At 36.6% G+C, this 25,007-nt stretch overlaps 1 protein-coding gene across 4 annotated transcripts in view; it reads left to right on the top strand.

The window, feature by feature from the left end:
• FAM189A1 (family with sequence similarity 189 member A1) overlaps positions 1 to 25,007 on the top strand; it is a 146,492-nt gene that overhangs the window by 54,552 nt on the left and 66,933 nt on the right. For all 4 annotated transcript variants that reach the window (XM_040601787.1, XM_040601789.1, XM_040601788.1 and 1 more), the window contains exon 2: positions 2,297 to 2,353. In XM_040601787.1, the coding sequence (XP_040457721.1) occupies positions 2,297 to 2,353 (57 nt within the window). The remainder of the gene's footprint in view (positions 1 to 2,296; positions 2,354 to 25,007) is intronic.

Below are 25,007 nucleotides of genomic sequence, written 5' to 3' on the forward strand. Positions count from 1 at the left end.
CCACCAAGCCCTCCTTTTCCAAACAAAACCACATGTACCTCTTCCATCTTGCAAGGCTTCTGTAAAGGTCAAAGTTGTAGTTCAGATGAACAAAAAGGATCAGCACCCTTCTTGCATCTTCAGTGTTGCACAATGGCACAAATATGTCAGACAGGAGTTGGGGAGTTAACATGTGAAGGAGAGATAGCACAGTAAATGAAAGTAAGGATTTGTTGTTCATAGGTAGCACACTAGATATCTATGACCTGGTGACTGAGAAACACTGGCTTACATACGAGTATTTTTTTTATCAATACATACTCTGTTTTGTAAGGCAATTTCTTACTTTTCCTAAAGGATTTTCTTTAATAATATCACAGTTTGAGTCATCCCATTTATATAATTGAGAGCATGTTGCTGTCTAGCCTGCAGATAAACTAGCTAACCCTGTCATTTTACCTTCTTGGGTGCAGTTTCACATTACAGGACTATCAGCCCAGAGACAGTTATCATACACCAATAATAAGCTAACATAGCTGTGTGAGCAAATTTAATTAACTGCAAAAATGGATTTCTCAGCTTTTGCCTGGCTTGGCCAATATCCAGAAGTATGTAGCTGGTGTGTGGCTTTTATGCTGTAGGAAATGCTGCAGAATACAAACTGTGCACAATTTTCATGTAGGGATTATCTGCACAATTTTTGGTATCCATATCCTGATTTTGGTTCGCTTTTTCTGTGCTTTAATGCCTTCTCAGCTGTTGCATTTGTACTTGGTTTTAAAAATTAATGTTGAGGTTTTACTATGAAACCCCGCCTGAGGTTTTGGTTGGTTTTTATTTTTTTTTTTTTTTAAATGGCATAGCTGCTAAAGAAAATATGAAAAGGTACATTTTCCAGCATGCTGTTTTCCTGAATAATATTTTCACTAACTGCAGTGGCTGTGGATAGTATCAAGTTGTGAAATATGTTTGAAACATGCTCACAGTATGAATGCCCACAGACTAGACATAGTGAAAGCTTAAACTGGGCACTCCACAATCCACCTTTTCCATAGGACGAACAGCTTGCTCTTCCACATTCACACTAAGCATCAGTAGACAGGCTCTTTCCAACCTGATTCCCAGTACAGTGTACATTGCTTTGTAGTGGCTAGATATAGATGTATTTGCAATTATTATGCTCTATTATTGTTATAGCTAAAAGATTGCTAGTAAAGCATGATATAGTGGGAATAGTGACTTTCTGGTATTTGAATTTAAACCAACCTTGAATATAATTTCATGGGAAATGGTATTCATTAGCTTCTGGGCTTCCTCCCTTTTCAATACCAAAGGTCTGTAGAGAGCAATAATAATATTAGAGCTTTGTCTAAGCAGGCACAGGAGGATTTCATAATGATTGTATCAGGCTAGTTCAGTATATACGAGTTACTGTTAGACAAATTCTTTACACAAGCTAAGGTGGAGAAATAACGCTGCAGACTCATGAAATAAATACATCATGCATACTTTTCTCTGCATTTTATTTGCATTCTGATTTGCTAATTTGTTTTAATTAAATGTTCTAATGGAAAGGTTCCTCCCCACATATTTTTTCCACCCCAGGGTCAATGTCCCTCACCCAATTGCTCCAGTTTCTCTGTTTTTAACCGTATGTAAAGGTGACGGTATCTCAGCTGTAACTTGCATGTTATTTTGAAGAACCTGAGATCACCTTAGGTGTATCAAGGTCTGAATCCTGCTTCCTTTTGGCTTGTAGTGGAGGGGGTAACGTATCTGTATGCTAAATACCAGGTTTAAATGAATGTATGTGGGCTTTTTCAAAGATAAGATCAAGTTGTGTGGTGGTTTAGGTGGGTGGAACAAAACACAAAACCCCAGTCTTGGTAATTTAACTGGATACTCTGGCTTACTTTGTGATTGCCTTCCCTTTATTGCCGTATTTGTAAGCTACTTTTTGATGATGTGAAGACAGCAGAAGAAAATTTACCCTAAGTATTTATTCTTCTTTAGTGCTGATAACATTTGGGACTAGGAGAGAAGATTTTTGAAGACCTCTTGTGATCCGATTGGAACTAATTAGATCTGGCAGCTGGATTGAAATTTCTTTGAAAAACAAAGTAGTAGTACTTCTGTTTTGGTGGGTTTTTTATTGAGAATAAAATGAAGACATTATCTTCCTAGCAGCTGGTTTCCAGCACTCTGGAAATACACATAATGACTGTGTATTAAGCTTCATCTTAATACTTACTGTATTTTTTTATGAAACTGGTATAAATTTCATGTGTCTGTGGTGACTTTGCTCTCTTTATTACAGGTGCTGTTGTCAGGATTGATTGGTGTTGTTTCATGGAAAAGGCCCCTTTCACTTGTGGTGAGTGGCAGTGTGGCTTTAATCTTCTTATACAGACTTTAGATAAAGTGACTAAGGGACTCTGTGGCAGCAATTCGCAGTGGTTTTGTCTTTATGTAGTAGCCCAATAGTCTCTGGGGATGATTTTCCAGTGCTGTTATGTACCCTAATAGTTATAAACAGTACAAAAGTTTTGGGACTTTGAGGTTGTATTACATAAACTATATGTGTGACGAATATTTTTATTCTGTTTATACGTAAGTCTTGGAGAGCCATAATATTCATTATGTGTAGAAGGATGCAGATAAATACTGGCCCTTTCTTGGCATTGTTACAGTTTTGTCTCTTTTTAAAAGTGATAGCGCATGGTTTAGTAATTTAAATGCAAGAACTAATGAATCGTAAACATTTTGATAAATGTGTATGCTTAAAGAAAAGCAACAATCATATTGTAGTTGAGTGTGTGAAATTTAAAAATGGTGGAGAAGAGTGAGCATTGTTGCCTAGTAGGATACACTCAATACTGCATTGTGGCTTCGATTAACAGATATCCATGAAATATGTTGTAAATCTCAATAATTTGTTTATTAATATATTTTAAATAGCTATACTGAACTTAGAAAAGGGCTTAGTCTGTCACTGTTGTTCTAGACAAACAGACTGTTGGTCTGCATTTATCTTTGCATTTAACTTAACTTGCCTAAAATTACACCAGAGAGAAATCTTTTTAACCAATTATCTGGATGGTATAAAAGCATATTCCAAATCAGTCGCTCTTCCTCTTTGCAAAATAATTTTCAGCTACATTATGTATTCTGTTGTGAGATTCATGTAATAATGAAAAGTAATTTATGCTTTGTATATGCATGCTAATAGAGTTTGAATTAACCTGTTAACACAAAGCAATATTGGATTCAAATCAGTCTTTTTAATTAAAAAGGTGAGATAACTGTGTCAATAAGGCTGTATTAGCAGGCAAATATTGCCTTTGGAAAAGTGTGCATATTTAACATAGTAATATATGTAACATTTGTAACATAGTTAATACTAAAGTCCCAAGAAAAAAGAATACAATGGAAGGTATGAAATGGAAAGACCTGTATTAATAAGAATAAGCCTAATTAGAACTTCAGGTATGTCTTTCAGTATTATGATCTAAAGCAATAGTGTTAGAGCTTCTCATCTATTTTTTTTTCTTTCCCTTTCTGTAATTCAGGTTTCATTGTTATTATAGAAAGGACAGGTGGAGCTTGAATTGCTTTACTAGTTGCTGTTTTTACCAACAGATGAACTCTACATGATGTAGAAAGCTGCCTGATGGCAAGATAAATGTGCCCAAAATGAGGTCCAAGCGAAGAAAATTAGTGAAAATGAGTGCCCAAGAGAAAGGTAGAGGCAGGTTTCTGGACTGAAATACAAAACCAGACAAATTTTTACTTACCATTGATGAGCAGGGAGAGCTTTTACATTAGAACATACCAAAAGACTCATATGTCATGAATAGGCAGTGATCAAGTAAAAATACTTGGAATTTCTCAGACTTTTCCATTTGATTTTTTTTAAAAACAATGAATGTAGAACATTCTGCGAACACACAGACAGCATGGGAGCCGTCATTTGTTTTCTCTGGTTAGCATTTGCTGGGCAGGAACAGAAAGAGGAGCAGAAAACTTTTTTTCCTGGTGTTACCAAAAGGGAGCATGGCCCAAAGTGCTGTTTCCTCCGTTAGCCTGCCAGTACCGCAGTTCGTATTGGAGATTTTGCAGATTTGCAGTGTTGTTTAGAGTAAGAATATGTATCTCTGGGTAAAGATTGGACTCAGTATCTGCTCAGTGTAATGACAAATAGCTGATATACCTGTTTTTATTCTACCTTGTAGGCTTTGTTAATAATAATTCTCTACCTTGTACCTGGGGATGCTGCCTCTTTGATTCAATAAAACTAAATAGAATTGTAATAGTACTACCTATTGGAAATACTTCAGAAGCAAAAGTTCTTCCTGATAGTGGAAGAATCATGGAAGTGCAAGTTTGATACCCAAATCTCATTTCATTTTCATTTGTGTTACACTTTACTGCTCACATATGACAAACCATTAAAACGAAAATAATTCCTCTGAATTGAGTAGTTGTACAACTGTGAAATCTAACTAAACCTAACACTTCTCAAAATAGTTGCTCAAAAGCAACTGTAATTGCTGCTTACATTATTGGAATAAACAATATTCATGCAGCAGAAATGTTATTCAGGCGTATTGAAACTTGGCTTCCTTAATTCCTGAATCCTTGCATATTGTAATTTCAGCCAGGCTTTCAGATATCAATTTATTCACTCAAATGGAAATAGGCAGTTGTGGTCAGTATCATTCAAGGAAATAAATGTAAAAGGGAAGTAGTAGCAAATGGTAGTATCAGTACCCTCAGAAGAGCTCAGAACAGCTCACCTTCCTAAATTCTGCTCTAGGAAATTACTGATTTCCAAGAGTACGCTTAGTGCTCATGAGTTAGACACTGATTGTTTTTCTTTGGATTTTCTGTATTGACACTTGGTGGTAGTGTAATAATCCTTTGGCGGAACAGGGGACAGGGATGATGGTTTTTGCCTCTGTGTGTGATTATTTGTGCAATAGCCAGTGCTAATAGTTCTGCAGTGGCTACACAATGTCTGGTTTTCCTTGTTGAATTGTAAACATCTATTAGCAGTTGGAACCCATGTGTGCAGGATGACTGTTCTGATTAAGGATTTAATACTGTATAACTTTACAACCTCATAGCACAAAGTACCATCAAAATGCTGATGACTCGTATTTCTTGTGATCAGTTTATACAGTACGTATGCAGGATACATAGAGTTAATGACTACCTTTTAACCTAATTTATACTATTATAAACAACTATAAGATAGATTGCAATATACGTGTGTCTGTTGCAGTGCGTTACAAAATCTGTCGTTGCAGAGAGTGGTAACAAAAAGAAAGATAACTTTATCATTTGAAGCCATGAATAAAGCTTTATAAAATTAAACCATACACCATCTGTAATGTTCTGAAAACTGGTGAAACTGATAATGTTTTAAGGTGCCGGTTTCCTGCACATTTTTGATTTGTGGCTGCAACAGGAATAATAACACACCAGTGTTTTGGCTGTTACCGAGCAGTACTTGCACAGTGTCAAGGCTTTCTCTTTTTCCCACTCTGCATCACTTCCTTTGTTTTTTTCCTTCCTCTTTCCTTTGCTTGTTAAATATCTTTACCTCAACTCACAAGTTTTTTTCACATTTACTCTTCTGATTCAATTCCTGTCCTGCTGCAAGGGGGAGTGAGTGGACAGCTCTGTGGTGCATAGCTGCTGGCCAGGGTCAACCCCTTATACTACTGATTCTCGTTTGCTTGCTGCTGTATTCATGCAATTTTTTTTTCACCAATGCAGTGTCTTTTCTTTGCAAGTCTATTATTTTCTGCAGGCAAAAAAAGGATGTCAAAGAACTAATAAACACAGATAGTTAATCAACTATTAACTTGTGACTGTATCTTACTAGAAATGTATTATGTGGTATTGGTATAGGAATGAGTGAGTGGTTGCATGGTGTAACACCCTGGAACCAAAGTTGAAACTGAGAATAGTTGTATTTACAAGACATTAGCCGGGCTGGTGTTTTGTATTATGCGTTCAGTAAAAGATTTAAAAATGTGGGCATACTAAAGAAATTTTACTGTGATATTAATGTGCAGAACTTCAGTTACACATAGAAGGTTTCATGCTTAAGTGTCTGCATAGCTTAATTATCTAAAGGATTCACCAGGTTTTTTTAGTTCATCTGAATTTTATTGGTCACTACCTAGCCATCAGTTCCTTATGTTGTCAAAATGCTGTGTCTATACATACACAGGTTATCAAACCTGTATTTACATTTACCAGAGGAGACACTTCATCAAAGGAGCTCTTTAAATTGCTTTACGCATTAATTGCAAACAGTATTTTCCATATATTTCAGATGGTTCCTCATTAAATGTTTTCTATTTTTAATTATGAAATCTCAAAAGAATTTGTAGTGCTTTGGGGAAATCTTTCAGGAGTCTCTTATTTGGAAATTAAGTGCTGGCTACATCAGTGCCACTGCTTAAGGTTAAAATAGGAATTTGTTTCCTCATGGTTTATGAAAGTCTCTGAAAACTGGGGGAGAGCTTGTGTAGCTTGTGAGGTTGAATTGCCTTGTACAAAACTAAACTGTGCAGTGAGATTATTTTTCTGTTACAGTCTATGGTAACTGCAAATCTATTTGTGCTAAGGAGATTAATTCAGCCTCTGAACTGTGTAGAAAGCTTCTCTGTTGCCATCTGGCATTTGGGTGATCCCAGAAAAATACTTTTTTTAGTTAGAAAAACATTTCTAACTGAAAGCTTTTGCAATAAACTGATAGATTTAATATTTTTTCCAAGGAACAGAAGTGTGGTGTGATGTTTTGTTTTTTTTAATGTCATGAATGTCAGTGAAGACAACACAATACTACTTATTAATAAGCAATCTTGATTACGCAGAATAGCTATTTAAAAGTATTTCCGATGGGATCTTCATTCCAGATACAGTTTCCATGTATCAGTGAACATGCAGATCTGTGCATATACCTTTAGTAATTAGCCTGGGTATAAAGACTCAAAAATCTGGTCTGTACCTTTTTTTTTTTAGGATATTTTTTGATCTTCTTTCTTCTGGCTTAAAATGGAAGGAAGCACTGTTTCAATCCCTTCAAATGAACCATTACGTTGTGCCTTTTCCTCTCCTCCCTCTCCTCCCTCTCCTCCCTCTCCTCCCTCTCCTCCCTCTCCTCCCTCTCCTCCCTCTCCTCCCTCTCCTCCCTCTCCTCCCTCTCCTCCCTCTCCTCCCTCTCCTCCCTCTCCTCCCTCTCCTCCCTCTCCTCCCTCTCCTCCCTCTCCTCCCTCTCCTCCCTCTCCTCCCTCTCCTCCCTCTCCTCCCTCTCCTCCCTCTCCTCCCTCTCCTCCCTCTCCTCCCTCTCCTCCCTCTCCTCCCTCTCCGAGAAGTCATCCTAAATAGCAGCAGTTCACCCTGCACATCAGGCACGCAGATGAGCTGCTGTGCAAGGTCTCAGACTGTACCTGTGGTAAGAATCAGTCAAGTACTGAACTGACATTGTTAGAAAATATTTGTCTTGGGTCAGCTTGGTATTTTGTTGCAAAAGATTTTCTTTCTAGAAGTCCTGTGAAAAACTTGAACTATTTGATTATCAGACTTCAATTGGTTTCTTTTTTCAGTAAAAGATCTATAGCTGTTTTAAAGAAGAAATTACTAATAATTTTAAATAAATACATCCACATATATGCTTGCCCCACAAGATGCTTGGATATGTAAAACTGGTCCAAAACTTTCCTCATCTCCTACCACCAGGTACCATTGTTGAGTATAGCAGAAACAACCAAACTCCAGGAAACAGATTATACATAAAATGTATAGAAGGAACATGTGAACTAAGTTTCGCATAGTCTTCTCAATGATATGGGGTATTGACATGTTCCTCACCGTGATACTTAAGCTACTCTAGGACCTCAGGTTAAGTGATGAGACATGTATTTTTAAACTATGGTAAAAGAATTTACAGCTTCCTTTCAGGTGAAATCTGGTTGAAGTTTTTGAATTAAAAAAAAAAAAAAGTCTTTCCTCCCCCACCCCCAAGCAGAGATTTGATTTTGGTAGCTGGAGTAAATAGTCTTCTTAATGGAGAGATAATGTTAGCATAAATGGGTCAAGACTGTAAGAGAGAAACAAGTAAAAAAACATGCACACCCTGTGAGAATGGCAGAGTCTAAAGGCATCATCACTTTATATGTCATTGTTGGCTTAGATGCTTGTGTGATGTTGGGGTGAGATGCAGAATATCGCTATTTTAGCACATTCCTTGATCACTCTGCAGTTATCATTTCAGCATGTGTATTCTTTGAATTCATTGATCAAGATGTTTGTTAGGAACCTGCTATTAGACAAACAGTTGTCTTTGAGGCTGAAGCGTTAGTTTAAAGGTTAACAAAATACTGGATAAAAACAACTACATCTTACATACCAGAGTTCTGCAAAGTTTCTGATAAACCAGGATATTGCTGAATGCTGAGTATTGCTTGTTTTCAAAAAGAACCTTAGAAAGCTATAATGGATTCTACTTGCAAAGCAAATCCAGTGCTGATTCACGAAGTAGCTCTTCTAATATAAAGCTGTAAACTTTGCTCAGAGCTGGTTTGGACTGGAGTGTGAACCCCGACTTTGAAACTGAGAGCAGAGTGTTTTTATTTGACCTCTTTTCTAGGAGCATGGAAGGAAAATACTCAGTTTCAGAGGAGCTGCATGCTAAATCAAGGGGAAGAGAAAAGCAGGGGACTAGGACAAGGCAGGAGGAATTTAAATTTGAGTCTGGCAACACAAGGAAGACTGGTCAAAAGCTGTTGAGAACAGGAGCACGTAGATGAGCAGAGAGGAGTGAACCAAAAGCATGGCAATAAGAAATCACACCATGGAATCTCTAATTCTTCAGCGTGATTTTTAAATACTGTGCCGTAAGCACCATAACTAACTAATCCTGACTTAAAATAGATTTGTGTCTTAGGTTTGAGTGACTTCAGTGAAGAAAGCATGAGCTGTAAATACTATCTTCCTATAGTTGGGACATAGTTTTGTCGCTTCACTTCCTTTTCTCCCCTTCACTGAGGGCTACTTTTATAAAGCGCTAACGTGGCTATGCTGCTCTGGTAACCAAAGCAGATCAGCTGTCTCTGCGTACTACTGCAGCGTGACTGTAGTTATACTAAATGTCTGTGAGACAGTATCTAAAAAATGAGGTTAATTTATTTATTGATAACTGTATTCTGGGTTACATCAATTTGAAAGCAGATTTAAAATGTATTTCTGTTTCTGTCAAAGCTGCTTCTGTCTGTTAGCAGGAGATTCGCATAGTAGTTAAACCTGAATGATTTTTTAAAAAATGTATTTATTTTTTGGTAGTAAATTCTCTCTTTTCTTGTTTTAAGAAACAGTTCTGGGTCCTTTTCAATAAGCTAACAGCTATCATTCCTTCATTCCTATTCAGTCTTTCCTCACTTTCTTACCCTCGTCTCAGTAACTGCCAGTGTCTGCAGGAGACTTTGGGAACATACAAGTACTTGCCATTGGTGTGGCTACGTTCCAGCACCCTATGTGAAATGCAAACTGTGGATCTCTTTTTTTTTTTTTTTTTTCTTCTTTTTTTTTTTTTCTGTCAAATTTGGATTGTAAGTGTTCACACGCTTCAAGGAGGGCATTTTTCATTTACTGGATGCTGTTCTTGGATTGGAAACTAGTGAAAAGAGCAGCTTAAGAGGAATAGGAGAGAATAGGAACAGAACAGCAACTGAACCATTCTGCTTTAGGCATCCTTAGCTGCGTCCTGATTGAGCCATTCTGACAAAGGTTGGTTGTATATCTTTCTAATTTTTTTCTTTCCTCAGCTCCTGGCCGCGGTTAAAGCTTCAGTAGTTGCAGGACAACTGCAATGTTCACTCTTGCTTTTTCATTTGGGTATTTTTATGCTCTATGTGAAAATTTTCATTTCCAAATACTTGAAGAAATAACCAACTGTATGAAAAATGAATGGGGATTTCTTAGGGTTTTGTTACATAACTTATCTTGATGAATAACATAGCTAGGTAAAAATTATGAATATTTCATACAGATATGCTGTATTTAGCAACTTGTGCTGGTTTTTGTGGTTTTGGTTTTCTGTGAAGATTCATGTGATTAGATTTTACTGGGGCACTTCTCAGAAAGTAGGTTTCAAAAACTTTTTTCTAGGATGTATGTAATTTTAGATGTGCATGCATATGCAGGAATGTGCCCTAGTGATGTTTGTGCGGTTATTCAGAAAATAGAAGTTCTCATCAACCACACTTGCACAATCCAGCTTGAATTTTGACATTTGTGAGCAGTCTGTGGAAATTAATAGCATACAGTATTTTATTCACTAGTCATTAACACAGTGTGATAAATGTTTTCTGCAAAACTCTAGTAGTGCTAATTGTTAAGCTCAGTTTCATTCCCAGGTTAAAGTGCTACCTCTGGATGCCATTTGGGGCTTTTTCTGATGGCCTTCTGAGGCCTTTTCTGATGCTATACGTGGATCACAAATGGAGTTTCTTCTAGACAGGGGGTAACTTTGGGTGGCTAGAAAGTAGTCTTTCCGATATGATGAGGTTTCCTCCTGATAGATGTTTGTGCCTTAAAACTGAGGCTTTTGAGGTGTTTTGGTGGTTTGTTTTTTTTTTTTTTTTCTTTCTAGAATGGGCTTTTTCTGAATCTTTATTACTTTGGAACACTGTTACTGACTTGCTCCTTCTTAAGCTGTTGGTCTGCATTTCTCCACTCTTCCTCTCTATTACCAAGTATAAATGTTGTGCTTTAGTGCAACTTTTGGTTGCCAAAAAGAAGAGCTTTTATGTGTGTGTGAAATAGGGAAGTCAGAGGCTGGCTGGAATTCCTACCTGTGTCCCCTGCCCGGAGAGATGTTTTCCCAGTGTATGAATTGCTGGTTCAGGCCGTGAATTAATGCCTCTTGGTGGATTAAGTAGGGGATCTGGAAATGCAGTCTTCAAAGTTTGTAATTACAGTGTGTGTAAACTCTGATGACATTCATGTCCCAAATTGCTTTTTGCATGTAGATTAACATAACATTTAAATTTTTAACAATGTGCTGTCTCACCTATTGCTGGGTTTTTTCCAGCCTTAGGCTGCTGATTCCATTCTTTCTTCTCTATGTGGAAACAACTGACAGAAAATCCTATCCCCATTGGCGTTTTATTAGAATATACCTGACAGAAGAGGAAGAAGGAAAAAAAGTGGAATATAAACCAGTAAAGCTGTGAACTGGCAGAGAAAGAAACAACACTGGAGGTGAAAACAGAGGAAGTGAATCAAAGAAATCTTTATAAATGGGGAGAAAAGGTGTTGCAGAGTGAAGCATCTATTTGGAACGAACATTGTATGTCCCTTTTTATAGCTTGAGACTTCTTACAACTTTTTCTTGCCTGGGTCTGTCTGCCTGCATCTCTGTGTTACCCTTTCTACAAAGGCTGCCTGTTCCTGGGCCCAGCTGCCACCAGCTGTCACCCATGTCAGAATCTAGACTCTGTTGAGCATCCATCTGCTAATTAGTTATCCCCAGTGGCAAAAGTTTCAAAGAACACAAGCAGCTTTTCCTGAAGAGCAGACAAAGCCTGCTGGGGCATAACACTTGCCCCTTCCTAAACAAGCACGTCTTAATTACCCTTAAACAGACCCTTCTCTTCCCCATCTGCTCCCATTGCATTGTGTTGCCATGGCAGCAGTTAATGCTAGCACAGAACCATGCAATAGGAAACTGTGACAGTTCCAGTATCGTTGCTACCACTTATAATGAAGAGTACGGTATGGGTGCTACATTTGCCTATCTTCAGTCCATCAGTAATTCCCCTGTTCTCACATGCTTTCTAAATATATCTGCTAATGGTTCTTCCATCTCATTTGCTCTTTCTTTTAGAAACGCAGGCTGCATCCCATCTGGTCCTGAAGTTTTTGGCAGCCTTTGCACAGCCTTAATTTCTTCAACTCTTTCTTGGTGTGAGTCTGGTTTCCTTCAGCATTTATTCTTCCTCCTTGGTAAATTAATCTTGGTTTCTGACATCTGCCTCACCTTCTTTGTAAGCACTGAGGAAAATAAATTATGGGGTTTAGGGATGTAGGGATGTCTCTATCTGTCTTTCAGTAAAATACTTAGTTCATTCTTCAGAAGTCTGCAGTCATCTTTATTCACTTTTTGTTTATATGCTGGAAATGTCACATTATTTACCCATGCTTCTGTAAGTAGACTTAAGTGATTTTTTTCATGTTATGGATATTTAAGTCCCTTTCCTGTTCTTAATTCTATCATGTGTAGCTTCTGACCATAAAGCCATAAGGAATGAAAGAACTAATGACCCTTAAACTCTGAGAGTTGGTAATAACTTTGTATTTAGGCACGACTATGGCTAAATGTATATTTCAAGATTAATAAGAAATGTTTCTTTAACCACATCAGCACAAGAAAATGTGGGGCACTTCCAAGACCAGATACAGATATAGAAATGTTAAAATGCTAAAAAAATGAGTCATTCATTTTACAAAATTATACCTTCATAAAAAGGAACAGATCTAATTGTTCATCTGTAATTCATAAAATGTTTGAGATGTGCAGCAAGAGTATGTTGTTTACTTTCTTGAGTGATATTTCATGAAAGTGCAGGCAGACATGTTAAGTGGTGAAAACTGCTGAGGGAAAGCAAATCCCTAATTCTCAAAGCAGAGTGAACACTAAATGTAAGGTACCTTAAAAATATTATTACTTTTGGTATTATGGCAAGTATCACCCCATACTTGCATTTTTTGCATATGAATGATAATAATAAAGAAGAAAAAGATTTTACCACAAAAATAAACCTATTCACATCTATACACACAGTAAAAAAGTTTGTGACAGTAGGAAATGTGAAATGTCTGAGGGACTCAGAAGGACAAAACAGAACTTGTAGTAGGAAAAGATTAGTGGGGCTTTTGGTTGTTTGTTTGGTTTTGTTATTTATTTAAAACAAGTGAGATTAATAATTTGATGTTGAATATTCAAAAATGAAGTTGCTTCAATTCCACCGGCTTCAATTCCAGTTTCATTAACAGCTGTAGAGGTTTCAGAAAATAGTAAAAAGTAGTAAGACAATTCATTGCACTCTATCAGAAATTGTGTGGAGATGATGAAGACATAAATAATGGGTTTTTTTTAGTTTTCAAAAATGAAATATCAATACTTTGAGCCCTGATAGTTGATGTAGTCTCAAGAATTTTGGAAGATTTGAAGGGTTTCCAAAGTCAAAAGAAGCCAGATATGAGCTTTGAGAGTGAAGGAGTCTGTATGTTTTAGAACTGTAAATACATATATTGAACAAAATATGTGCAAACCCAACTTCTTGTAATAACTTTTCACATTGCTACTACTTTTGGCATCTCTGCCTTGTAGAGTACCAATATGAAAGTCATTACACCCAGTGTAATGTAGAAACAGATTGGTAATAGAAGCAAAAGCTATTTTGATATCTGTGATTAATTTCCTGCTGCATTCCTACAACTACTAGATTCAGACTTCCACTGAACTCAATTGATCCCTGTTTATTTACAGTTTATAAAGCTTAATCATTACAGAAGATTTTAAGCTGATGGCTTAAAATTACTTACCAGACTTACCTGTATTCCAGACTGAGAAAACTTATGTTTATGGTTCAAAATTTTAGTTGCTCATATATTGCAATATTTAGTTGCTCAGGGTTGCAAAATCTTTGCGTAGAAAACTTGCACAAATGTGTAATAATGCAAACAGAATTACACTGCACTCAGCTGGCGGTGATGCTTTCTATTTCTACACCATAAAATAATATGATTTTAGAGATGAAACTATTGTGGTTTGTCTGTAGATATGTAGTTAAACACTGTTCAGAACAGAATTTTGTCGTATTTCATATTTTATTAGGATTTTAATTAAAAGGATCTGTTCAATCTCTTTATCGTTGTCATAATAATGTTTCATATTAGGAAAGGAAAATACTGATATCTATAATATAGGTGTATCTATTAAACAGTAGAAGTGTAAAAGCATTTTAATGCTTTTTAAAATATGGGATCTGATGTAGTGTTAGATAGAACAGGCACTGATTGGTTTTTCTGCCATACAGTATATTTTATATAGCCATGAGCAGCAGTAGTAACAATTTATCCATATCTATGTCATAAGATGCTTAGTTCTAAATTGCATGTATCTACTTTGCACTGAGGAAAGAGTACATTCTAACATCCAACGAAACAGTGAACAACAATTTTTACTTTAGTGTCTCCTAAATGCGTTCTTCAAACGTTTTGTGGTTACATACAAATTTTCTGCTAAATAGGTGACTTTTATTCACCAGAAGTAAAGAATCTTTTCTCTTCAGGGTGGGGGGTGGATTGGGTGGGTGGGGATAAACCACCTACTACCCCCTCAAAAAAAAGAAAAAAAAGTTCTTATCTTCTGAGCTGGCCAGACTTTAAGCTTGATGTAGTCGTGTTCTTCAGGGTGAGTGCTGTATGTGATCAGAGCGAGCCACCTCCAAGAAGAGGGGGGGAAGGAGAAGGATATCTGTTCTGTTCAGAGACAGTAAGCAATGAAAACTGTCCTCTTGGAGTATTCCAGAGCTTTCAATGCCTTGAGTGCGTGTGGCAGCAGAACACAAACCGACTGTTGCTTCTGAGATGCCACAGTAGTGGCTTATGCTACAGAGCCCATAAAGATACTAAATCCTTTAAGCTCCTGTAATTTCTGTCGCCAGTATGGCAGGGGAATGGGCATGGGCAGCGTAGTCAGGTCACAAGCAGTCTCGTAGCTTTTTTTTTTGATCTGTGATTTTATAGGTGTTCTCACTCTGCTGATTTCCATAGCATAACATTGATTTCCATAACATTACAGTATTGAAAGCTGATTAAGAGAAAAAGCAATCAAGTAATTTGATTTATTTTGATCTCTTTTCAGCTGCTATGTTTGATCATGAGCCTGGCTTATTTATTAATACTGTTATCATGTTTGGTCTCCTTGAAGAGCAACGTAATTAAAAAAGTTGATTTGTTGACATATTTCTATTTCCATTTGCGTTGAACATGGATTAGGAGATCTCGTTTCTTTTAGCTTTGCTGAATTTTCATTAAAAATGCCCATCAGAATAATTCAGTGGCTTGACTCTGAGACCTGCAGTTTAGGGTACAGCACAGGCATGTTTTTGAGTGTACTTCTAAACACAGAGATAAGTGAATGTATCGTGAAGTTACACATCTCTCTCTCTGTTGTTTTGCTGTGTGATTTCCAAAAAAAAAAAAAAAAAGGCTTTATTGGAATATCCACTATCCACTACTGAAATTTTTAAAAGCTATAAAGCTATACTTTATCTGGGTTTTTTGCACTGATATTATAATATGTATAGTTATGTCAGCGTTTTATGTGTGGAGGTATTTGATTTTTAATAGAAAATGAGTGACAGCTACCAGGAATCAGTAGGAAAATATTCATGCTTTCTGATGTAGTATTGGTAAAGTTGGAAATATGGGATAGCATATATTAAGCTACTATACGTACCACCTATATGAACCACAGTAGAGAATCAGTATTCGCATTTGATTGAAAAAACAACTAACAGAACTCTATTTGTAATAGGAAAACATATACTGGTTTTCTCTGTTACTTTTTCAGACAGTAAAGAAAACAGCAGAAACCTGACTACTTTTTGCTAGAATGGTCCTTGCCTTAAAAGCAGATACAATAATAAAAAGGGCCTATATAGAATGGCTCATGACATTGTACACTTTAATACTAAAGTGGCAAAAGAATTAGAGATACATACTCTAGGCAGTCTGCTTGCCCTCCCCTTTTTTTTTTTCCACTTACCTTGATAAATTTTCACTTGTATATGGACAGAAGAATGGAGGAGCAGAAACTTATGCACCGAGCTCAAGAATTGTATATGTGCATTCGCACAGACAGATGCACAAACATGTCTGCAGTGTGGTATCCTATAGGGATTGTATGGGAGGGGAAGGGGGGAGTGAACTTTTGTTAATAGGGCCCAGCAAGCAGCGGTGGGGGTGGTGTTGCCACCAGCAGTTCTGCCTCATGTAATCAACGTTCCAGCCAGTCCCTTCCATGAGGGTTTGCAGAGCAAAACATGTTGGTCAGAGCTTTCCTTGGGAGCGTGAGAAAACCCCCTATGTTGGACAGACCACTGCAGGGGTCTGGAGAGTCAACGTCGTCCTGGTGTCACAGTGGAGAAATGAGAAAGCATTCGGCACACGCTGCTGGGTCATGTAGGGAAGGAAGCCTGGGAGGGACAGCTGGCAATCTGGTGTTGCTCCAGGGATCTTGGTATAGACTGTATTGCTGCTGGCCAGGTCTCTTTTAATGGTCGTCAGCTCTTTATTGAACTGGTGTTGAGAATAGCTAAATAGAAATACGGTATTACGTCATTTCCCATGTCCTCCCAGTACAGGATTTTCTTCCATTTTAAACAGTTTATGCTGTAACAACATAAAAACTAAATTTTGTGTCTAATCTAGGGAAGGCAAACGATAACTTGATGTATGTGTGTTATCCAGGTATGTAAAGGAAAAACTGATGACTGTACTAGATAACTGGAGTAAAGATGCATCTGTACGGTATTGCCAGAGCTGGCTACTTGGGCAGCATGGAGAGTATTTGTTAAACTTTGTATTTTGATTTAGAATGGTGAGGAAACAGTAACTTCAGAAATGTATTTTAGATTAAATGAATTGCATTTGAAATGTTTTTTAAAGTAGAATAAACAGTTGCATAACTAATATAAAGTATTTGGGGAGGTGATGGAGTTGGGGATGGATACCTCATTCCTCGTACAATCAAAACTCACATGATTTTAGTTTTGTTTGTGCAAGAGATGGAAGGAAATGCACCATTACTCAAAGAAAATCTATGCTTGTTGAGGAAAAATACTTTGATCTCAGTGAAATTTGTTTGCCAGGTGAGTAACAGTTTAGATCCTGAGCTAGACATGCTTGTGATTGAGTGTTGGGGTTTCCTTAACTCCAGATGCTATAAAATCTCACACAACCTTATGGATTGATTCAGTTCTACCTCAGATATACATGAGTGAGATTTTGAAGTCGAAGAGCTTGAAGTTCATGTATTGATGGATCTCCATCGAATTATTCTTGTGAGTCTTCCATAGAGATGCAGGTGCAATTTTTCTTCAAACGACCAAAATTATAATGAGGTTAAATGAGAATTGAATTTGGAATAACCGCTGTCCACATTGAAGCATTGCCTTACAAACTGCCCAACGCTGAAAATGCTTATGTACTGTGAACACGATGCAGCAGTCATGGCTTGCTGACCGTGCTTACCTGACAGAAGCCTTCTTAATGATGAAAGTAAAACTGTCCTGGTGTGATAGCTTTCAGAGATACTACACAATTATTCATTAATAAGAGTAATCGCAGAGGAGTGGTTAATTGCTATTCATATTTCCAGAAAGATGCAAAATATCTGTGTATCTGACCTTTACAACCTGTCTTCTCTCTAATTACGCTACTGCCAGGAGGGGCTGCTTGCAGAGCCTTTTGATGCCTGTCCTTGTCAGCAGGATAACGTGAGCTTTTATTTCCTCAGGGTATCCTGCTACAGATGTTACGGAAGGTTAATTTATATGGAGTAGCATTTCCCTGACACTTCCATGGAGGTGAATCCTTCCAGCAATGTGACACCTGCAGAAAGCAATATATTGTTTATATGGAGGGGCGGAAGTATAAATTCAATCTTAGTAGACTTGTTTTGAAGTTACTTGACTACTCAGATGGGTTTTTTTGATATATTAATTTCTGAGTACTGATTTAGCTGGCTGTTTTTTTTTTTTTAAATATGGATTGCTTTGTTATATACAAAACTAATTTAGAAAAATGTCTTCTTTCCTAACCTAACCATGTCCTGCTATTGTCATGGAACAGTTTTGAGAAATAGTATTTTATAAGGTAACTTCTAAAAGTTTTGTGTTTTGTTCCCTCAGAGAATATGTTGGAAAGAAAATTAAAATGGTATGGCTGAGGTAGTTTCAAGTTTTAAATCTGGCTTATCTGATTAAAATTCTGTTTGGATAGTGTTTATGTTTGGAGTGTTTCTGATCACACTGGATATAAACTCTGCTTTTTTCACCTGATTATAGAGCTGGAGCAGTTATTTTTGAAGCATTTCAAATCGGGAATATTTTAGAGAAGCACTGGTGTATAAATGGAAATGTCAGTGATAAATATTAGACAATAGAAACCACTACAGAAGACATTTTTTTTTGTCAAAAGGACTTCTGTTGACTGCCTGCACATACGGTAAAATTATCTGATTAATTTTGTTGCAGAATTAAGTGCAGACCATAGAAAGATTCAAGTGCTTATTTTCATGTAGCAAACTTTGTATGAGGTTCTGCGGTGTATCATCTGTTATGCCCCCTTGCCCTTTTAATAGATTATTTTGACAAAACTTAAACTTGTTTTCTGCTATGAAAATAATTACCAGCAAACTTTCCTTGTTACAATTGCTGTTGGAAGTTTGTGGTATTACTTGTATGCTGTAGGCCGCTGATATTAAGATCAGTGGAAAAGGCACTTTTCAAATGAGTGAATGTAAAAAGAAGTGTGTCATACTGTCTATTTTGATTTTTAAATATATATAATAGTCTAATACAATATATAGTATATACAGTATAGATGATGTAATTATATAATTTATAATCTTAATACAATTTGTTATTTTATTTTTAGGTATGCTTATATATTTATTGGAAAGCCTGGAAGTTCGAACACTTCATAGTGAGGATCAACATGTAGAATCTTTGAGATTTTGAGTTTAGAGATACAGTTTCAGCATGTAAATGTTGGGGTGGTGAAAGGGTGCGTTTGTCACTCATGGAATACTTTGACACAACTAAACACCTTCTAGGTCCAAGGTTTCTAGCACATGAAATCTATTTATTTCATGAACCTTTGGTGCAAAGGTCTTGAAAGCAAATGATAAGACTTGCAGTATGAATTTGCATCAAGCAGTGGTAATGCCTTTGCCTAGTATTAGTTCATCCTCAGCAAATGGATGCCAAAGCAGTGCAGAGTGTATAAGGCTATCTTTTGGAAAGGATCCTGTTGCAGTGCTGAAAAATCCTTTTACTTTTTGCTTTGTCCAGATTTCTTCAGCTGTTGCTGAGGTCAGCACCTTAGGAAAGAATAGAAAACTAGAAGCAAATATGCCTGAAACCTGTCACTGCTCACTGTGGTGGGGGAGAAGGCAGGGGCCAAGGCAGGAATGGCTTATTGTTAGGGTGTGAAAGGGGTTTGGAACAGAGTGAAAAGGGTTTTTTAGGTATCAAAATTAATTACTACAGATCTAGATCTGGAAGTGTTTGCTAAGAATAATAGGGAGAGGATATAACCAGCAGAGCAACTAATAAAATTATCTGTTTGGACTAAGCTTTTCATTTTCTAATAGGACTGGAAGTTATCCGGTGCTTCATTCTCATTACAGCTTGAGTATTCCGTGAGCTGTAAGATTCTGTATAGTAGCTTTTGTTTATGCTTCAGGGAAAAATGCTTTGGTTACCAAGCTTCCTAGAATTCCTCTTCATCCCTTTTAACACACTTCTGAAAGGTGTAGATGTTAAAAGTGTTAATTAGAATCAAAATAGCAGAAAATGAATAGATGCTGAAGTATCTAGTTGTGATGAATTTCTACTTCATTAATGTTTCTGAGCTGAGAGCTCAAGGGCTTTATTACTAAACCAGTCCCCCTGTTACAGTTCCCTATAAAATATTAAAATAAACTACATTGATACTGCTCTAATGTAGCATTACAGAAATAACAAACACATCTGGCTGCATGTAGAATATGACAATGCTAACTCACTGTTGTGTTGCAGTCCTTTTAATCTGATTATACTTGAGGAAATAATCTGTACGGCCATCAGAATTTCCGCTTTGCAAATTGCCTTTGCTGACAGGGCATTTCCTGGAGGAACTGAATGGAATACTCTTATTATCAGATATTAGAGGAGATTTGTTTTGATATAAATAGATCTTTCCCTTTATGTGTACTGTTGTATACAGAGGCAAGATTATGTTTTGGATTCCAGGCTTCTTGAAAAGCCTGGGAAGCAACTACTGAATCCCTAACTTTATTATTATTGTTGTTATTTACTACATAGTGATACAGGAATAAACTAAACTGCTATTTCTGGTCTTTAATTAGGTGTTGTTCTTTGATACAAATCCTACTGGAAATTCACAGTGCCCCTTTCTGTTTTCCACTGTCAACAGCTTTCAGATAGTTATTTTGAAGATTACTCTTGGTAGAAGCTGATTGCTACTCTAACAATAAATAGAACAGAGTAGGAGAAAGGCATAACTTTTTCTTGTAAATTAAAACCAGTAACTTTTATTATAATGCAAAATAGCATAATTTTTGAAGTTCTAGTTAGGTTTTTGCACGGAACGTTTTTATGAAGAAATACAGAAATAAAAATATTAGCCAAGCAATTATTAATTAATTAATTAAATTACAAGATCTGTTTGAATGAAAACAAGTTAATAGGACTATCATCATGTACACCAAGTTTAATTTTAGAAGTTTTAATCTGAAATATTTAGCTTTCAGATTAGAAATAGTTGCATGTATTTTAATACTTATACCAAGGTTTCCGCTTTCTCTGAAAAAGTTAAATAGCCTCATTAGACCTAGTAAAAAGGAATTTTATCTGGAGGAAATGTAATTTAATAATGAGTAGAATTCAATGGGTTTATATATTTTAGGATAAAACAGAATATAATTTAAGGTTCTTAACATAAAAGCATTAAACTCTTTAACCTGATGCTGTGCCACACAGCAGGGAATATTTCTCCCTATTTAATATAGAACATTGCTTTAGACATAAAGAAAATAATTTTGTTCAAACCTTTATTTTAATTTAGGCAAAGGACATTGACTTCTGAATTAAAAAAATCTGAAATGCCAACTCTTTTTCAGTCTTCTTGGCAAATGTTAAGATACAATTTTCAAAGTGATATCGTTGAATCAGAAGAATCTATTATGAGGCAAATAATGAGAAGCTAAATTTTGTTGGTTCTTGTGCACTTGCAAACCATTCATTAGCAGTGTTGGTTTGATTTACATTTCTGTGTAGAAGGTTTTTTAAATGGGCTTATTATAAAATTACGTGTGAGTTATCTATTTAATTCTATAATCTGTAATTAAGTGAAGTTTTATCTTCTGATATTTTTGTGTTGTACACTTTATAGCTGAATAAATTGGAAGGGCTGAAGTGATCAATAAAATCATGTACTGTGACCTCTTAAAATAACAGCCCAAACAAACTTGATCATGACTGCAAAACTTCCTTTGGAGTTTTGGCACGTAGTCCAAAATATTTTTTTAAAAATGTAATGGTGTTATCTTTGTGATGAACACTCCATCGTGCTCATAGATACAGTATTCCAATGGTTAATAAATCTTACTCAAAATCAATACCTTAGTCTAAATTTGTCTAGTTTTGGCTTCCCACTATTACTAGCTGCTTATGCTTCTTTTTACTTAGTCGAAGAGCTACACTTTGTTTTCTGTTCATGGTAGGGCCTTGTGTGTGCCAGGGATTTGAGACAGGACTGTCTAGGCATTCTACTAGAGTGAACTGGGTAGATAAGATCAATACGCTTTTAAAACCCATTTTTCTTGGCATATAAACTATAATAGTTACCTTTTTATAATGGAACTAGAGAAGAGAGGATAGAAATATTTAAAGGGTTTCCATAAGAATCTTCTGAGAATCCAGGCAACTTTGTGGGGAATCCTTGCTTGTTTGCTTTCCTCGGTAAATCTTGGAGCGGCAGCACACTGCTGTTTCTGTCTGTAAGGTTGCTAATGTGGCTGCTTCTGCCCCCTGCAACCTGCCTGCTCTGCCTGCCCTGCCTGCTCCTCGGGCTCTGCTCTGTGCAGAGACCCTCTGGCTCACACCTTGCAGCCCCAGCAATCTTCCCTGCCCTGAGAAAGCCCAGCTGCTCAGTAAGAGAAAGCTCGTCTAGGACAGGCTCCTAACTTGTGCTTGTTAATTAACACAGGTGCTTGTTAATGCATGTAGCACCATGCTGAACAGAAGTAAGAGACACTGTCCATTAAGTCTTTCAGGCTATGGATTCTGTGATTTAATACGAGATATTTTTTTTCCTATCTTAGATTTCTTGATTACAGAAGCAGGCAAAATGCGAGTGCATTTATTCTGATTTTTTTTTTCCCCTGGATGAATGATTTGAGATTACAGAAAACAATCGGTTCAGATATTGTCATACAAAAATATAAAATAGATCATTAAGAAAAATAATATTTTAAATTATTGTAATAATAACAACAACAAAATATAATTACTACTACTTGATTCAATGAGAAGTAATCCTATATTCTTAGGATACTTGTATGTTGATACATTTTTGAGTTTGTGCAAAGCTTTCGAAGGGACCATTGGAAGAGTATATATGCAGACTATTATATATAACATATATATAATATATATGCTCAGTATAACAGATCTTAAAACTTTATCATACATATTATTAGGGTTGTGATTATTCGGGGAAATAGGCAAGAAGAAATGTTAGTCTGAAATACGGTAAGGTATGAATGTACAGCGCTTTGGCTGCTCGTGTTAAGTTTCCTGTGAACACACCATTAGCCATAAAAAATATTATTTAGCTCTTAGTGAAATGAGATGAGCTGCTTGTCTGCATTGTGGGGAAAGACAATGCCCATGTGTTTATCGTGGAGAAGCGGACTTCACAGAAAAGTCAGAAATCTTCATATTAAATTCAGCATCGGGCTGATCCAACAGGTAGCTTGTGTCTGTACCACAGATAGTCTTGCATTAACTTAGTACTGGCACAGTTGCTGATCTCACATTTTGTAATGCTTGGTGCTCAGAAATTTTCAGTTTTGTTTCTGGTTGTGTCCTTCTGCATCTCTGTCAGGGAAACTATAAATTCTCTAGAATAAGTGATAATAAATGTTACTATGTGTAGACCATGTAAGCCAAAGCTTTGTGAACAAAATACCATGCTGCAAGTTTTTCAACTACTTATACAGTAGCTTACAGAGACAAGTACATTTGCCTCTGGCTATTCTTGCTGCTTCACAAATCATAAATGTGTGTATTAAAATGTATACACTTTAAACCACATTAAATATAGACATATGTATGTAATGTGGTTGGAAAAATCTGTAATGCCTCTTGTCAAACTACAGTGTTTCAAAAAGCTTGCTTCCTACAAAGTATTTCAGTAATGTAAAAAACCAAATGTTCATTCAAGAATGACTTTATGACCTTGCAGAGAATTACAGGACAGGAATTAACAGGAAAAATCACACAGATGCAGTGTTACAAGTACAGAGGATCGGTGGGTTTGCAGGAGCAGGCTTAACATGTCAATTCCTGAAACTTCTCAAAGTATGCTACACAGTGTTGAGTAATATGATATGTTTCATCAGCACAGAAGGTAACATTTTCTAGGTGTTAGTGTCTCGACTATGAAATCACTGAAAAACCGTGAGGGGAAGTAGTGATTGAAATGCCAGCAATGACAAGAAAATCCTGTTATATATATATGTCCGAAACGAAAGTGTGAGTAATGAAAAGAAAGCTTGGTTTTACAAATATGGTTTCATCTGATACAATATTTACATCACTTTTGGAGGACTCTAATTACTTTGCAGATAGAGACTTTTTCCTCCTTTGTAGCAGTAAGTCATTCTTCAAACTGTAGTTAATGCGTGCTGTTCCTTTTTACTGAGCTCCTGATTTATTCATATGCTGTACTTATTTCGCTTTACACTTTGCTGATTTTCTTCCATATAGCAGGCATAAAGGTATGTGCAGCCTCTTGGTATCAGGGACTGAAAAAGCAGGGATGCTACGTATTTGAAATAATTGCTTATGGCTGAAGTTTTCAATGAGTCAGTTTTCATACAGTGGCACTTGATGTGAGGTTGTGCCTTCTTTTGACATTCAGTTCAAAGTGAAAGTGCAAACTACTCCTGGGAAGACAGCTCATTTTGGAATGGCTTATTCATCCTTGAAACTTTTTCTCCAAACATTTTAAGGGTCTTCGTAAAGGAGCAATGCTGTATGTGTGCTTTAGTCAGCAAAATGAACAGGTGTTGGCCCATAAGAAGTGATACAGTAAGATACAACACATCATCAAAAGAAACTTTTGAAGCTAACCAAGCTCAAGCTTACAAGTTTGAACCTGCAGAAATCTGAAGGAGCTCTTGATTTATGTATTTGGTACATAAATTCTTGGTTCATACTGTATGCAAATAGTTACTACGGTCAGATGCATGATGGTACGTACTAAGTTAGACAGGCTCGAAGTTCTTCCTTCACAGCGATGGAAAAGGCATTCAGCTGAAGAAGCTTGCTTGAGGCCAAGCAGGTGTCATTAGCAGAGCCAGAGTTAGGAGACAGACCTGCTACCCGGTGAAATCTGTTTGTTCCTCTGGTGTCATTTCCTTCCGGTGTTGCTTTGTACATATGTGTTGCTACATCAAAAATGTTTGTGCTAAGTATCCTGCGTGTGATTCATTGCTGGTGAGCTAAATGATACAGAAGGACTTAGGAGCTGAATTATGATAAGTGCTGTTTGATGGAGAAGTTCAATGTTTGTCATTCAGTAATACGCATAAAATTCTAGGTGTTACTAGGAAAGAAATGCACAAGCCATAATATCTTATTATGTATCTTATAGTTTAAACCCATTTATTCAATGCTGAATGGAGTTCCAATTACCTTATTGGGAAAGAGTAAGAGAAAGGTGATGGGAATAGTGATAAGTACAACAACTCTGTCTTGAATAAAACAGATCCAATTTTACAAAAGGCATTACTGGCCCAGAAAAGGTCAATAGGACACAATTATTCATAATTTTACTTAGCAAAAGGTGTCACCAAATGAAATGGCAAGGTTTAGAACAAAGGAAGTATTTTTTGGAGGCAGCTTATAGTGAGATCATGGAACCTG

This window comes from Falco naumanni, chromosome 7, assembly GCF_017639655.2.
Source record: "Falco naumanni isolate bFalNau1 chromosome 7, bFalNau1.pat, whole genome shotgun sequence".
NCBI classification, from domain to species: domain Eukaryota; kingdom Metazoa; phylum Chordata; class Aves; order Falconiformes; family Falconidae; genus Falco; species Falco naumanni.